This window comes from Podarcis bocagei (assembly GCF_964188305.1).
Source record: "Podarcis bocagei genome assembly, chromosome: 7".
In the NCBI taxonomy this organism is placed as follows: Eukaryota; Metazoa; Chordata; class Lepidosauria; order Squamata; family Lacertidae; genus Podarcis; species Podarcis bocagei.
Genome location: NC_138132.1, coordinates 79268004 through 79284864, shown reverse-complemented (window position 1 = coordinate 79284864; position 16861 = coordinate 79268004). Strand labels below are relative to the sequence as shown.

The window sequence follows — 16861 nt, the reverse complement described above, 5'->3', positions numbered from 1 at the left end:
GGCTAAAATCCAGTAGGAGGCATTTACTGGCAACTCCCATGCCTTCCCTGCACTCCCCCCACTCCCAAATCTGAGAGAATGACAAAGTTGAACAGAAAAAGCCTCCAAGCTGCCCACCCTTAACCCCCCCCCACATTCACGCAAACAAGCCCTAAAAAGTATTTGTTTCCACCTGATATGAGCAGATGAGTGGGGAGTGGCTTAGCAGGCTGTGTATGGGCTGCAAGGGGGGGGGGGAGGTACCCAGAAGCAATAGATATTTAAGATGCAGTGTGCGAGGGAGAGGCACACACATTTCTCGAGAGCAGAGACTCCGACAGGAGCGATCCACCTTTGAGAGACTTGATTCATTGAGAAAGAGAAAGAGGGAAACAATAGCTTTGGCTTTACAGAAAACATCTGTACAAATACAGTTCAACTACAAAAGCAACTCCTCCTCCTCCTGGGACAGGAGATAAGAATTTCTGAAGCAACCCCTAGGACCAAGTGAGTGGGGGAGCAGAGAAGAAGAAAAATCCCTAGACACAGCATGCAGACCACATTCAGCACTCAGCTGGCTTGGTTATGTGCAGTAACCATCTCTTTGGCCGTGTACCCAGCCTGGCTGCAGAAACCTCCAAAGAGGAAGGTGATCAATGGGAACCCCAAGAACCTAGGCTGCTGTGAGGAGCTGAAGGAGCTGAAGATGCATGTGGCCAACCTGTCCACCTTGATACAGGAGCTGAGCAAGAAGCAGGAGGATGAATTGGGAAACGCCATCATGCAGGTGATGGAGCTGGAAGGAAGCTTCAAGCAGATGGACCTGCGCCTCAATGACGTGGAAGGGAAGTACTCGGAGATGAACAACCAGCTGGGCATCGTGCAGCTTCAGGCAGCTCAGACTGTCACGCAAACATCCGCAGGTAAGGAGGACCAGCGGTATGGCAAATAAATGCATGGAAAAATAGAACCTCACGAGGCTGCTACCCTCAGTTAGGACCCCCAATACTGCAAGCAAACTCTGCTGGGCAAAATGTACCCCAGGAGAGGTGCTTTTAAACAGTTGAAAGGGACCACAATCTTGTGCATTTGCTTTTGAGTCGTTCAACTATTTCATTTACAAGAGAGCTTCAGTGTTTTAAATAATAATAGCTTAGTTCTGCATGTAAGACCTGCAGACACTCAAAACACAATCGCTCTTTAGAATATCAGCAGAAAAGTGAGGAGAGACAGTCCTACATTGAGATTATGGTCTCTCTGTCTTTGTATGTGCTTAAAGATAGGAAAGTGCAGCCAGATCCCATTCATGCTTTTTTCCAGAAGCGGTCTGTGAGGAAAGAGGGAAGGTTGTGAGCACATGTGTGATTTCGCACAAAGAACTCTGTGTGAGAATATGAGCAGTCATATCCTGAGATGCACGGATGCTAGGATTGCCATCTTTAACAAACGCTGGTTGGATTAAATAGTTTTAAAACCTCAGTAAATCAAACTGAAAGGCATTTCAGCTCAATGACAAAACACTTAAAAAAGAAAAAAGCCTGCATGAAAACTGTGGATGGCATCTTCTTCCAAGAGGCACCCCACCTTTATGCTCACTCAAGAGGGAATGTTGTGAGATATTTTACATATATTATCTGCACCATTCAAAATTAAAGAACCAAGTCACTATCTAGCTCGATACTGCCCACACTGACCAACAGCAGCTCTTCAAGATTTCAGGCAAGACTAATTTCCAGCCTTGCCTGGAGACCCCCAGAATTGAACCTGCTGCCCTCTGCATGCAAAGCAGTTGTTCTGCTACTGATCCGCAGGCCTTCCCTAAAAGAAAATATGAATTTTCCTTCAACACTATATGTATAGCTATATTTTTAAAAACTCCACCCCAATAATCAATTAAAACTCATCCGATTTAATTGAGTAACATGATCTTGGTTACCACCTAGTCACCTTTTCCCACAGGGGCCACCCTTGGCTATATAGCCATACACACTTTTAATAACACACCTTTTAACTAGCCGGTTCATCATTTGAGGTTTACAGTGAAATAAATAATCAACTCAACTTAGCTTCTAGGCATGGTCACCTGGAAGCAGCTCTTTCCCTCAATTGTGAGCAACCAAGCTACATACAAGTGTGACCTGGGGTGGGCAGGGAATCCTCACACTGAGGTATTCGCAGTATTCACATAAATAGCCCAGAGTGTGCCTTCAAGGTAAAAAATTATTAAACCACATGTCTTATTACAGGCATGGTAAGGCCACACTGCATGTGGAAGACAGCCACGTAGGGACTTGAATTGCTGGCTGCAAGGAAGCCCCAGTTGGCACCTAATCTTTCCTAATAGGTGGAAATCATTCACCTTGCACTCTGTTACACCTGTCAGGATGGATAAAAGTTAACCTCGGGAAGGGTCTCTCCCTTCCCCTTGAAGCAGCTGGATGTTCAGTTCTTAACATGGAAAGGGAAGCAACCATTTCCAAAAAGGCTGATAAGCTCGCCGGAGCGGGAATGTAATTTCCAAGTGGGAGCAGGCCATGATGGAGAAAACAGACCGTGCACAGTCCAAACATGTCAGATGTGCTGATTTGGCTCATCTGCCTGAGAGCACAACTGCAAACTGGGGAAGCTGTCCCAGGCATGGCCATCTTATCAGATCAAGAGGTTGGGCTTTGCGGAATGGCAGCAAACTGTATTTGCCTAGCTATTCCCCATTGCTTCAGTCTGGGGGCTTTTGCAATAAGATAAGTTTTTGGAGGAGAAACTGGTTCTCTCTCACTCAGAAGTAGTAACACTACTGCTTCGCATCTGTGAAATGCTGTTTCTGAGTGTTCAGGTCACTTTACACAATCTTGCTATAGTAAATTATTGTGAGGCAGGCTGGTATGGGTGCGATATGCCCCTATTGCAGGACAAAGCATGCAGCAGAGAATGCCTGCCCTGAGGCTACCTAGAAAATTCAAAGTGAGATTCAAACATGAAGTTTCTAGATTTGCAGCATAGTCTGTTGGTTATACCAGCTCTTGCACTTGCCATTTCTGAACAGATAAGTACTTCTGCTACACTGCTAAAACAATTTCTCTTTCACCTTTAAAAGACCATGGTGAGATATGTTGCTATTACGTCAACTTTACAGCTGCAGTCAAGGCTAAGGGTTTGTAAACTGCCCAAACTCACCCAGCCGAGCTGGGATTAGAACCTTAAGTCCCCAAAGTTCAATACTATGGTTACTGGTTCTTTGTTCTTTACTAATCAGGATAATGTTTGATTAATTTTAGAATGTTTTTTTGTTAGGCGCACATGCCAAAGCCATCAAATCCCCCTTGTGCCACTGAGCCTCCCTTTCTGCTAGCCTGATCCCGCTCCAAGTCCTTGCTGCTCAATGGTTGTGTTTTTGAAGGGTTACAGAAGGAGCTGGAGAAGTTAGCGCCCAAAATCTGCACTTATATATGGACAAGAGAAAAATAACTTGAGCAGTCTCTCTGTAAGCAGGATCGCCCTCCTGATTCCATGTGTGCCAATCAATTGCTGAAACAGCCTACTAGGTTTGGGAAATGCTTCTAGACTGCAGCCACCATCATGCAGATCTGAAGGCAACCCTGTATCGTGAAATTTTAAATGTTTAAACTTTTACAGTTTTTTATGTGCTGTAAGCCACCCAGAGTGGCTGGGGAAACCCAGCCAGATGGGCAGGGTATAAATAAGAAAATTATTATTATTAGCTCTCCCAAACTGGGCAATGGCTTCATTCACCAGTAGAACACAGTTTGGCTCACTTGCTTGAGGAAAGCATCAGCTGCAAGCATCCTGAAGACATACACAGCTGTCCTCTTATTTGTGGAGCACATGGCTGTCTCAGTCACATAGGTTAATGTTGGAGGTGGTTGAGGCTTCATGGTCTCAGGGTTCCCCTTCTGGGTTTGAAATTCTAGGGAGGCTTTACTAAATATTGCAACGTACGTTTAAAACTAACATGCTGTTTTTGGAGGAACTGTAACATAAGCAAGGTTACATTTAATAAAAATGTGTCAAAAGTACAGTGGTACCTCGGGTTAAGTACTTAATTCGTTCCGGAGGTCTGTACTTAACCTGAAACTGTTCTTAACCTGAAGCACCACTTTAGCTAATGGTGCCTCCCACTGCTGCCGCGCCACCGGAGCATGATTTCTGTTCTCATCCTGAAGCAAAGTTCTTAACCTGAAGCACTATTTCTAGGTTAGCCGAGTCTGTAACCTGAAGTGTATGTAACCTGAAGCATATGTAACCCGAGGTACCGCTGTACTTAAGAACTTATCACAATTTGTGGGTTGGGGGTGTTGAATACTCGTCAGTCATTGCTAAACATTTGTTGCTTCCCATTCCACCCCCTCCATTGACACAGATGCTGTGTACGACTGCTCGTCGCTTTATCAGAGAAATTACAGAACTTCAGGGGTCTACAGACTTCTCCCTGATGAATTCCTGGGAACGCCAGAAATGCAAGTAAGACGTCTTAATACAAATGCTATGACTTACTTATGCCCCAGTTATAGTCCAGATGGGCAGCTTTGGGCAGTTTTCAGGACAGGTTCCTACGGAAGGAGCACACATTTACTCTCTCTGAGCCTCCATGACCCACAGAAGGTGACCCTCTAGGGGTGTTGGTAAGAGCTTCTCTACAATGGTCCAATCTACGTGGCTGAATGGCAGCAGTAGGGAAAACTGCCCAGGATTCCAGGACTGATAGAATGACACTTAGGATTATTATTATTTTTTAAAAAAACATTTTGATGTTCATGGATTTCCCTTTCTTGGTACTCAAAATGGCTTTCTGAGAAAGTAGCTTCATTCCACCTGTAGCATCACAGAGAACATCTCTCCTAAACTAAAAAGCAGCTGACCTCATGGTAAATGCTGCTACCCAGTGCCTAAAATCCCTTATTCTGCCATTACTAATAATACATGTTTTCACTTATATTCATACTAATATGGTTTGTGGGGTGAGAGGAGGGGAAGAACAGATATTCAAATTAACTGAACTATTCAGTCCATTTGGCAACAACAAATACATGCCCCCTCCCCAAAAGGGGCCTAGACAGTCCCTAGTCTCCATGAATGACTGGAATCAACACTCTTTCCCATCGCTCCAGGTATACTGTGACATGGAGACTGATGGAGGAGGCTGGACAGTCATCCAGAGGCGTAAAGTTGGCCTGACTTCCTTCAGCCGGGACTGGAAGCAGTACAAGCAAGGGTTTGGCAGCATCCAGGGAGACTTTTGGCTGGGAAATGAGCACATCCATAGGCTTTCCCGGCGCCCGACAGTGCTGCGTGTGGAGCTCGAGGTAAGGGAATGATTTCCAAAAACCAGGCTAACTTTTGGTAATTTATCTACATTGAACAGCTGAGGAATTTAGAAGGACGAGCAGTCTCCAGCAGCAATTTAAGATACAGTCAAACCTTGGAAGTCAAATGGAATCCATTCCGGAAGTCCGTTCGACTTCCAAAACTTTCGAAAAACCAAATTGTGGCTTCTGATTGGCTGCCATGTTGGACGTTCGGGTTCTAAAAGAACATTAGCAAACTGGAACACTCACTTCTGGTTTTGCAGCGTTTGGGAGCCAAAACGTTTGAGTTCCAGGGCATTCGGGATCCAAGGTACGACTGTATTGCAATTTCTAGGTACTGCTTTACACAGGCATCAGTATCTGGGGTTGGCACGTAAGATATCTCCCCCACCCTCCATTATGCCCTCTTAACAGTGCCCTTAAACTCAAAAAGCAAGGGCACATACCCAGATGTCCTCAGCGGCTGCTCCACAACTACAGAGGTATTTTCCTTTGGAAGTCTTGCCAAACTGCAGGCAGAGCATGAGGTTTTGCTGAAGGGAGTCAGCTATGAGAAGTAGTTTCAGTGGAGCTAGCAGACAAGTTGCCCTGTGGTTGAACACATGAATGAAATGCAAAAGGTTGAGGAAACGGCCGTATCGTTTCCTACGCAGGAATCCATCACATCCATTTGAAAGAGCAATGGATGCCTGAAGATATGGCACTCCTTGCAAGGAGGGATAGGTGCATACATTCCTGGAAACGGTTTTCCTAGATAAATTTGAAGATGTTTCCTCTTCACCTTCATCCACCTCCTGTTTACCCTTGCAGGACTGGAATGGCAACATCCGCTACGCTCTGTACAACCACTTCGCTCTGGGCAACGAGCTAAACAGCTACCGCCTCTTCTTGGCCAACTACAGTGGCAACATTCCACATGACTCCCTGAGGTACCACAACAACACAGCCTTCAGCACTAAGGACAAGGACAATGACAAGTGCGTGGATCACTGTGCACTGTTACGCAAAGGTAAGCATGTAGATGGGATCCTCCTCCTACCCTAAGTTTTAGCTGAACAGGGCTGAATGCCATTTTGCAATTTAGAAACATTTCCAAAACCTGTATTCGCTTTGATATGTGAAGCACTTTCTGGAGCAAATAGGAACACAGGAGGCTGCCTTATAAAAGGTTAGACTATTTGTCCATCAAATTCAGGGGAACCTTTGGGCCTCTAGATGTTGCCGAACTACAACTCCCAGTAGCCCCAGCAAGCATAGCCAATGGCTGGGGTGATTGGAAGGGCAGTTCAGCAATGTACCGGGTGGGGGGCAAGGTTCCCTATACCTAGTCTAGGCCAGCTGGCAATGGCTCTCTTAGATCGTGGGCAGAGAAAGCTATTTCCCATTGCCTGCTACCTGACCCTTTGGCTCAGGGGTAGGCCAATGCATTAATGAAACTGTGTGTGCCCCAGAATGCCTTGCAATTTGCTTGGTCCCATGATGGCAGATGTCAGTGCAAAAGGAGGTTCCCTGAAGGCGAAAAGTTTCAAAACCCACTGCTTTCGAAGACAGATCAAAAGATTTTCTCCGCTTTTGTTTCTCAACAGGCGGCTACTGGTACAACTGCTGTACAGACTCCAACCTGAACGGGGTTTACTACCGCAATGGAGAGCACAACAAGAGCACAGATGGGATTACTTGGTACGGATGGCATGGTAAAACATATTCCCTGAAGAGGGTCGAGATGAAGATTCGGCCGGTAGACTTCAAAGCCCAGAGGGATACCAATAAAGTTGAGTAAGGCAGCAGAGACACAACTTCATGGGGGACAGGGAGAAAGATACACACAAATGCTAACCAAAAAATAAACCACAACCACTGGTCTGAAATACAAGGGCTGTACTTCTGCATCTTTCTCATCACAATGCTCTCTTCCAGTAGGATGTTCAAATGTCCCAGGACATGTAGCCCCTGGCAAGCAGCATCCTCATAAGAGAAGGATTTTGTTCCATTCACAAATATCACAGAGTTGCTATAGCATTCCCCCCCGGAGTACAGGGTTGCAAAGTGTGGTATTAACTTTCCCAGCTTTTTAAAAATGTCCACCTTGCAATCACTCCCTGTTTTAGGTTGACTCAAGTGCACAGATACAACAACGGCCAAAATGAAGTAAGGGAATGGGGGAGGGAGGGAAGTGCTGAGTTAGGAAGTTGACTGCAAGCGAGGTGATCCTTTTTTCAAAAGCATAGGCCCACAGCCCACAATTTAAAAGAGAAAAAAGAATCAGATTGGGACGTTGGATGAATCGTAATTGGAGTTCCCCACAGATCTTCCTATTGATGAATGGACATCAAAGACATTCCAGATTTAAAAGCCTACTATTTATGCCTTGAGCTTTTGTGTGTGTGTGTGTGGGGGGGGTGTTACTACAAAAGGAAGGTGCCAACAACAATAAAAAATATACATTAATATTCTGAGATTTTATAAGCCAGGGATGAGGAATCTCTTGCAACCCAAGGGCTACATTCTATCACAGGCAACTCTAAAGGGGCCTCAAGACAGTGGTGGGTGTGGCCATAGGAAAAAGTGGATTGAGCAATGGATGCAACTTTTAATCTTTCTACAGCAGGGTCCATTCCAGTCACACTAAAACCAGAGGTTTCTGCACACCAACACACATCTCCCACCCACAGACACTACCACAGCTCAAAGGCACATACCACAGCCACCCAAAAGCACCCAACTAGGCTGCAGAGCAGGACCAAATAGAGATGCCACAAGGATCACATGCAACCACCAGGCCTGAGATTCCTCGGTCCTGTTAATATACTGTGCAGTGTTCAATACAAATAAAGAGATGTGAGGAATAATATTATGCACACATTGCAATGCATCACAACTGGGGAAACGATTTGTTTTAAAAAACCACAAGTTACCAAGGACTCCTCTCACAGCTCAGTTCCCTGCTTAACTTCGTTGCCAGAGTGGGTTCATAGTTAATATATCTATTTTTTATTCACTTTTTATTATTTACAAGAGGAATCTAGCATAATTTAAAGTTGCTATCTTGGCACCAGAAGACATTGGTTTCCTGGAAAGTGTCTTGTACATGTTAACTGGCCAAAACTTGGGACCATCCCTCCAGGAACATATTGTTGTTAAAGATGGTTGCTGAGTGGGTGATGCTCCAGGTGGATCTGTGTGTGCTGTAAATTGAAAGAGCGCTCTGTACAAAATCTGCCATGCCTCCACAATGGATTTTTTTGTTTTGTTTTTTTCAGATTCTATAATAAACTCTCTTGTTTTTAAACTGGGTCTTGAGTCTTTTGTCAAAATACCTAACAAGCAGGCAGATTAAAATCAGAAGTCCTTGAAGAAAAGAACAAGCAAGGCTCCAGGAGAGGTGACAGTATGTGTTGTGTGGCAGACACAGCGTCTGAAAATAGCTCAGCAGGCAAGAGAAAAGAGCAATGGATGGATATGATATGGAAAATGAGAGACACGCAGAAGATAACAGGAACATGGCAGAGATAAATTGGGCAATGCACACAGGGACAGCCACACACAATTAATAAAACGCTGAGCTGCCAAGCAGGTTTACTAGAGAGTGAGCACCACTAGGGACTTGCAATTCTATGCACAGTGACCTAATGCTGCCCAGGATTGGTCCGTAGGCATGCTAAAGCTACATGTCCCATTTCCTTCAGAGACTCAAGCATGCCTGGTTTTCCATAGATAGAGTGAAGGAAAGGGACAGGAGCTGCTTGGAACATTTCAGGAAGAGCTATTGATGGGGCTTGGGGTCCATGGGGGATGTAATAATGACTGCCAGTCACAGCAGACAAAACCCTGGGCAGCTCCCAGTGGGATCTGCTTGCCTTATTAGAAAAGGTGCTGCCTCACCCAGAGACTAGCCAGCCCTCCAGATGTTTTGGGTCTACAACTCCCATCATCCCTAGCTAACAGGACCAGTGGTCAGGGATGATGGGAATTGTAGTCTCAAAACATCTGGAGGGCCGAGTTTGCCTATGCCTCGACTAGCGTCACCTGGGGGCTTTTAAAGAAGCCTGGAAAGGCTTCCCCCTCCAGTGGCTCCACTCCCATGCCCCTCCTTGACAGCAACTGCCTGTCATTGTAGTCAATAATGAGCTAGAAGACTCAGAACTAGGCAATTTTGTATGTTTAAAGCATGGGCAGTAGCAGTTCAGAAGCATGTTATAAACATCATTAGGTTGTGCACCAGTCCAAAAAGCAGTTTAAGCATGACAATATAGAAGCTGCTATCCCTTCTCTCTCTCTCTCTCTCTCTCTCTCTCTCTCTCACACACACACACACACACACACACACACACACACACACACACGTACATTTTGTTTGCTTGGGAAGAGGAAGAAAGTAATTGCAGCCTGTGATTGATTAACAGATCTGTCAGAAGCAGGCAGGCAAAAGGCACATGGCTTAACCCAAGAGGAATTATGCATCTCCAGGGACAGAAAATTCTACAAGAAGTCCACAGTTTGAATTAAGCCAAGACTACTGGCTGGGAGCAGAACAGAGACTGATTAACAGCAACAAAATGCTTAGTTCCAGAAGTGAAGTAACATAATGAAGTCAATACACCAGACTGGAAAAAGCCCTAAATAAACAAGGAAGCAAACAGTAAAATAGGCTAATAAAAAATAAGACGTTCAGGCACAATTCCAGTTGCTTGCGACAACTGAGCTTGTAAAGACATTTCTATTTAAACTGAATCCATTTCAATTTAAGATGGACTGAAACTAGGGTACCAGAGAGCACACTTCAAGAGCTAATTAACACCAGGATAATTATTCTGCAGATATAAGTGGCCCTTCAGGAAAGGTCCTTGAGGAAGTCAAGCTTTGATTCCAGCCTCTACTGGCTGGGGCTGATGGGAGTTGTAGTTCAGCAACATCTGGGAGGGACAAATCTTCCCCAACACATGCACTAATGAGAAAGCCCCCTCTGGATTTATTTATTTTTTAACAGTTGAAAGCGAGTCACATTTCAATCTCCTTTCTTGTTGCACAAATGGTTATTAAGTCATCCTAGCTTCATGAAGCTTCCATGTTCCAAGGCAATATACCAACAAATAGCAGCTGTTCCTGTGCAGCAAGAGCAGGGGAAGGACTGTGGCTTTCAGAGTGGCATATAGTTCGCCACTCTAGGCTAGGCTAGCCGGGTTTTAATTTAAAACTGTTTTAGGGTTTATGCTATTTGTATAGCCTCCCAAGTAGAAAGAATGGGAACATAACTGAAAATAGTTAGCTCTGCCTGTAATTAATCCACCTACTTTCTACCTCACCAATCCAAAGGGACACCAGGCACCTCTGAGACAGACCATTGGTCCATCAGTCCCAGCACTGTCTGCTCTGCCCAGCAGTTTTTCTCAGGCAGTGGAACTGCAACCTCAAGGTCCTTTTAACTGAGGCTGCTCAGGGATTTCAACCTGAACACCTTTGCATGCAGAGCACATGCTCTGCAAGATTCCTTCTCCTCCTCCCTGTTGAATTCTACAAGGGCAACACTCAGTCGGAAGAGGAGGAATCTGACAGGCAGTGCCACCCCCTGGACTGGATGCAAGTAAGAAGACAGGGCTGGCTGAGGGCAGAGTGAGGTTGATTGGGCACTGCTCCATTTGCCCTAATGGACTAGCCTCTGCTGGTCTGTCTCTTTGATAGGGCAGCTTCATATGCTCCCGTATTCATAGGCACATTGCAAGAAGAGGAAGCGCAGACATGGCCCTTTCAAAGAGCTATTCTTTCCCCCTGCCATTAAATCATCATCATTTAAAAGCAGCTGCTCTTGTTCTTTCATTAGATTCAAGCACACCTCTTGCCTGATCTCCAAGCTGACAATCTGTCATCAGCTGGGAATGACTACCATGCAACTCAGGAGAATTTCTGGGAACGCCAGCTGAGAAAAGTTGCCTCACTAATATCACTCTGACCATGGTATGGGAATTTACAAAGAGATCACTTTGTGGCTGGCTGACAGCAATAATAAACCCCAAATCCAGAGACCCCAACTGGACAAAACTGTGTGGAAGTTATTGCTGGTTTGCTGGCTCAGAAACAAGGAAAGGGGGAACACAACACACACACACACACGCACACACACACACACACACACACACAGAGGGAGAGAGAGAGAGAAGCGTTTCTCAAAAACTGTATGTCCCACACAAGCCAATGGACAAGCCAAACACAAACAGCCTGCCATTGCTTTAGCCAGGTATATCAGATTCCTGCCTCCACAGGCTCAGAGGCAGACACGGTAGCTGCAGAAAGGGTGCCCAAGGATGCCCGGAATATTTCTGCACCTTGCCCTCGCCACACCATTGAAATGGACATCAGAAGCAGGCAAAAATGTTGGCTTGTAATTTGTTTGGAGGTGAGAGGGAAGAGGACATTTGAGATGGGGAGAGGAGCCAGGAAGGGAGGAAAGACAGTGTGGTCTATAGGAAACTGCAAATGAGTATTGTACTAAGTGGATGGAAATAAATCTCTCTCTCTCTCAGAATGGATTAGCCCATGAAGTGCAAGATCCAAACAAATAGGACAGGGAGAAAAGGTCAGAGTTGCTCACAGAGGCACCCAGCCTAGGCCCAGGCAGGAGCACAGAAAAGAGGAAAGTCTGCAGAATTTCTGGCAGTGAGTTGTACCATTTCTATTGTACTTGGCCCCAGGCATTTAAATACCAATGATGGTATTTTAAGAAACAGGGAGGGTCAATTCCCGGAGTTTTTATGAGCTTATATTGTGCTGAAGTGCTTCTGCTGCTGTTGCCAGGCCAATCGATACTGAAATCTCTACTGATCCCCCCAAGCCACTGTGATGTGGGAGTCCAAGCACTTTATAAACTGCACAGCTATTTAGGGTATTTCTGTGTGTTCTAAAAAGGCAACAGCCAAATGTCTTCAAAATGTCCTTTATATAAAGTCTCTTGAAAGTCACTTAAATTTTTTGGCCGGGGATGATACGCAGAGGGGAGACCTTCCTAGTGCCAAGATTTGCCTTAAAATGCTTTTGCCTAAGTGGAAAAAGGAATAGTTTTAGAGATACATGCCCCATCCTCCTAATAAAGTTTATGAAGCAACCACATTTTATGCCCTGAACCAGCTTTCACCAATGTGGCACCCTCCTGTGGTATAGACTACAAATCCCATCAGCCCCATCCAGCACAGGCATTGGCTGTGGCTGATGGGAGCTGTAGTCCCAAACTTCTGGAAGGGTTGTATGCAAGTTCTGCACTAATGCAGCACAACATCTCATAATGCTAGCTTCATTCTCCATTTTTGTCATTGCACCCAAGCACCAATTTGAAAAAATAGCAAGGAAACATAGATTCACACTTCAATACATAGACAAACACTATGATAGTGTGCTACATAGGTAGAAGCTTACTATGTAGAGAAACACGTTTGTTGAATGCTTTTTTTTCAGCTGCCAGGAACAGCTTTTCTGACAAAGGAAGTTCAAAAGAAATGGCCCTACCTGATGAGAGACTCCAGGATTGCTGGGGTTGGACCCTTCTGGAACTCCAGCTCCTTGTAGTGCAGTGCCTTAGCATATGCCCGGCATTTGGCTGCCCGCTCCCCCAGCAAGACAATGCCATTATCATCCCCCAAAGGCAGCGGCCCCTGCAAATACAGAAAGGAAGGCCAAAGAAAGTTCAGGAGTCTGGCCTATAGACAGTAGGTGCGCCCAGGGGCAAGAACAAGGTTGGAATATGGACCTTTGGGAGATGGAGGGGCCATAGCTCAGTGGTAGAGCATCTGCTTTGCATGCAGAAGGTTCCAGGCTCAATCCCTGGCATCTCCAGATAGGGATCAGAATGTCCCCTGGAGAGCGGCTGCCAAACTGTGTAGAGTCATAGACAGTTATGAGCTATATGGACCCAGTGGTCTGACTCAGTATATGGCAGCTTTCTGTGACTGGGTCCCATCAAGCACCAGAGGCAAGGCGAGGTGAGATATAAGCAGTCCACAGCAAAAGCAGCAAGAGGCAAACAAGGGAATGGAAGCAGGACTGAAAGACATAAAAGCTATCCTCCTCACTGGTTGGTTTTCAAGGCTGATGTAAGTAGATAATCTCTTTCCCCATCCCCTCTGCTTCCCCAAAGGGTTCCTTCAATGGCATCTTTACCTTGTCACTGTGCTCCATGAACTCTGCCAAGTTCAGAAGGGTCTGGGTGACCTCTGCTATATCTTGAGAAGTCAATGCCAACTCAATGCTGCGGATCAGCTCATCCTGCTGGTCTTCGTTGAGTTCAGACCAGCATGAAACAAATGCGGCATTAAAAAGATCTCTGGGAAGGGAGAAGAAGAGGGAAAGAGTGATGTGGCATTAAGCAAGCAAGTCATTAGTCTCCTTATACTAAGTTAAGGAGTAAAGAACGGGGTAAGCCCCCCTGTTCCACAGGCCTAGAGTTGCAAATGTCAACAAACCCCGTTCACTAGAAAGGCCACCCAAAACAATGGAATGTTACTCAGGGTTTTTTGTTTTTAAAAAACATAAAGCAGGATATCTGGACTGAGTCACAGCACCTGCTGCTTCAGCAGTCTATCCGAAATTGATATTGGTCTCAGAGATCCAATGAAAGAGCCTATGTATTTCTTGGAGCAGGGTTAGCTTGAAAAGGCTAGAAAGGGATCTTGATGAATTACTAGAGAAATTAGGATCCAAACCCACAAGAGACAACAGGATTACAGCCTTAACAGATGCAGAATCAGCTGTGGATACAACTGTGGCATGGGTCTGAGGTTATCTGGGGACAAAATTTGGAGTATAATGAGACTTCTAAAGCAGAGATGGGGAATCTGTGGCTCTCTAGGATACAGCTGCACTCACATTCCCATAATCTCTAACCACCTGCAATGCTGACTCGGGCTGATGGACTCCAACTCCCTTTTGGAAAGGCTGCAGGGGTTCCACCCCTGGTCTAAAAATGCAGCCTCGAATTTGCTGTGAGGGAAGCCTCTTGCTGCTGAAGCACATAGCTAACCTATGTAGCTCACTCACACAGGAGGCAGTGATGGCCACCAACTAAGATGGGTTTAAAAGAGGATTAGACAAATTCATAGATGCCAAGGCTATTTGATGGCTACTAGCTATGATGGCTGTGCTCTGCCCCAACAACTGGTAGCAATAAGGCTTCTGAATACCAGTTTCTGGAAACCACGAGGGGAGCAAGTGGGTAGAGTGCTCTTGTTCTCATGTCCCACTTGTGCGTTTCCCACAGGCCTCTGGTTTGTCACAGTCAAAAAAAGATGCTGGACTAGAAGGGCTTGATCTAGTATGCTCTTCCTATGTTCTTATATTCTACAGCTCCGGGTACATGCAGGATCAAATGATTGAATTTTACCATTTGCATACATAAGAAACAGGACATCTAAAACAGATATAAACAATTTCATGCTTTGCCTCTGGCCTGATCACCAGCAACTCCACCTTAAAGGTGATCAGGCTGAGAACGGGCTTTGCCCGAGACCTAAAGAGAATGACAATCCAAGTCGGCAACTTCGTGTCTGTTCTGAGCTCTCATTTGTACCCGTAGTAGCCACCATAAAATATTTTTCACTGCACCTAACCTGTTTGCCATCTAAGTAGATGTTCTCCCACAACAGCATGGAGTTGAAACTAACAATTGCCAGTCGCAAGGGCTGCGTATGCTACCTGCAGGATCAGAAGCAGCAGAATCTTTGAATACCAGCCGCCCTCACTGTGGGCTGGCTTCCCATTAAGTGATCTGGTTGGTCACTGTGAAAAACAGGCTGTTGGACTAGATGAGCCTTTGGCCTGATCCAGCAGCTAGGTTCTTCTAATGTTCTTACAGTGAAGGGAGTGTTTCTGGGGTGAAGGGCCAACAACCTCACAGCTATTTGTAAGGCAATCTGCCCAGAAATATATGAAACTGGTCACCCAATGGGACCTTATGCCAAGAAACAGATGCCTGTGGGAAAGACGGCTGGCAGGGAAGGAGGCCTCCATTCTGAAGGTCAGAGGTGAGAGGCGCCAACATGACTAATTGTTTCCATTTCCCTTTTAGGTAACAGGCTGGCTCTGTGCTTATGGCTCTTGAGATTCCTGTTCCCAATGTGCAGCATCTCTGCTTGATCCCTCCTGGCTGTCCCCTCCACACCACTCTTTTTCAGCTTCTCTGGTTATCCAGAAACCACAAAGAAGTCAATAGTTTTCTGTGTTCAGAGACAGGACACCCTTGCATAGCAGATGCTGAGAACTAAAGCAAAAGAGCGCTATTGCTTTCACCCTGCTTGGTCACAGTGAGAAACAGGCTGCTGAAGTAGAAAGACCCTTGGCCCAAATCAGCGAGACTCTCCTTACTTTATTCTCGAACCCATCCCCTGAGAGGGAGTCCCATCCTGCTGCTACTTCTCATTCCCTGTCTCGGGATTGAACAACAGGACCAGACTAACTGGTGCCCTCCAGGGTGAAAGTGGGCCAACTTGTCTGCATTAGAACGCTGAATGGGACACACAGAGAATAGCTTCCTTCTCAAACATGGGCAAACTTCTTCACTTCTCTTAAGATGGCTAAAGGCGGCTTCATCTGGATTTGAACAATCCAATAAATGTTGGAACTCCTTAATTCTGTGAACCACAAGGCAGCTTAGAGGTTAAAGTGAGACTTTGGGGGAGGTCTATCTCTTCCTCCTCCATCCAATCCTGCCTGCCACACACATGCAGTTACAGCATTGATTGTGGCAACAGTTCTCGAGTTCCTTCTGCTAGAAATATGTATAGAAACCTCCAACTCTCTCAAAGCAATTAAATTAGTGAGAGAAGTCCACCAGTTGTTACACACACACACACACACACACACACACACCAGTGTGATCCAGAGCATTGGGAAAGATTAGGGCAACTTTGATAGCAGAAGTCGCAGAAGCATGGAAGTACCTTTATTGGAGACATCATGCCCTCAAACTAATTTCACTGCGTTTTACAGCACCTTTTCTGTTTACTATTATATGCTGGAAATAGCAGAAGACGTATTAAAAAAAGAAAGCAGCCGGCGGGGGGCAGGGTTTCCTGTCTGTGATCTCTTTAAAAAACCCAGAACACCTTAAGGAGCTGCCAGTCCAGGGGGACGGTGGGGAAGTTGGCTATGAAATCAGATTCCCAAATGGTTTTATTTGCCCCTGGACAGCAGTTAAAAGCTCTTTCCATGAATGCCTTTGCCCTTCTATTTCCACCTCTTTTATGGCACTTGGCTTCAGCGGACGCACAGTTAGGAGAGGCAGGAAATGCCAGTACCTGGCCATAGGGTTGTAGGCCTGGGCCAAGGCCCAGCATGAGCGCAGGGATGGCGATGAGGAATCCTTCAGCAGCTCCAAGCTCAGTCGTCGCAGCCACTCCAGCCAGTCATCTTTGGAAACTCTCCGTGCTGCTCCCCAGGCCTGATGGAACGCACACAAAGGTCACTTTCATTGCACCGTGTTAAAAAATGAACACAAAAAGCCCCAGATCAAATCAGCTACGGAGTGGGCCACAACTCCATTGTTTTCTCCCCCTCCAGCTATTAAAATTCCAAAACAA

The 16861-nt window shown here is 45.7% G+C and overlaps 2 protein-coding genes across 5 annotated transcripts in view; one reads left to right on the top strand and one right to left on the bottom strand.

Moving 5' to 3' along the window:
• Positions 1-16861, bottom strand: part of MTOR (mechanistic target of rapamycin kinase) — a 99940-nt gene that overhangs the window by 44639 nt on the left and 38440 nt on the right. For all 4 annotated transcript variants that reach the window (XM_081202865.1, XM_081202867.1, XM_081202866.1 and 1 more), the window contains 3 exons: positions 16580-16722; positions 13449-13611; positions 12798-12943 (listed from right to left, as the gene is read on the bottom strand). In XM_081202865.1, the coding sequence (XP_081058991.1) occupies positions 12798-12943; positions 13449-13611; positions 16580-16722 (452 nt within the window). The remainder of the gene's footprint in view (positions 1-12797; positions 12944-13448; positions 13612-16579; positions 16723-16861) is intronic.
• Positions 233-8592, top strand: ANGPTL7 (angiopoietin like 7). The gene is made up of 5 exons (XM_081203772.1): positions 233-902; positions 4358-4458; positions 5106-5300; positions 6114-6312; positions 6890-8592. Exons 1-5 carry the CDS (start codon positions 530-532, stop codon positions 7081-7083), a joined length of 1062 nt encoding a protein of 353 aa, XP_081059898.1. The 5' UTR covers positions 233-529; the 3' UTR covers positions 7084-8592.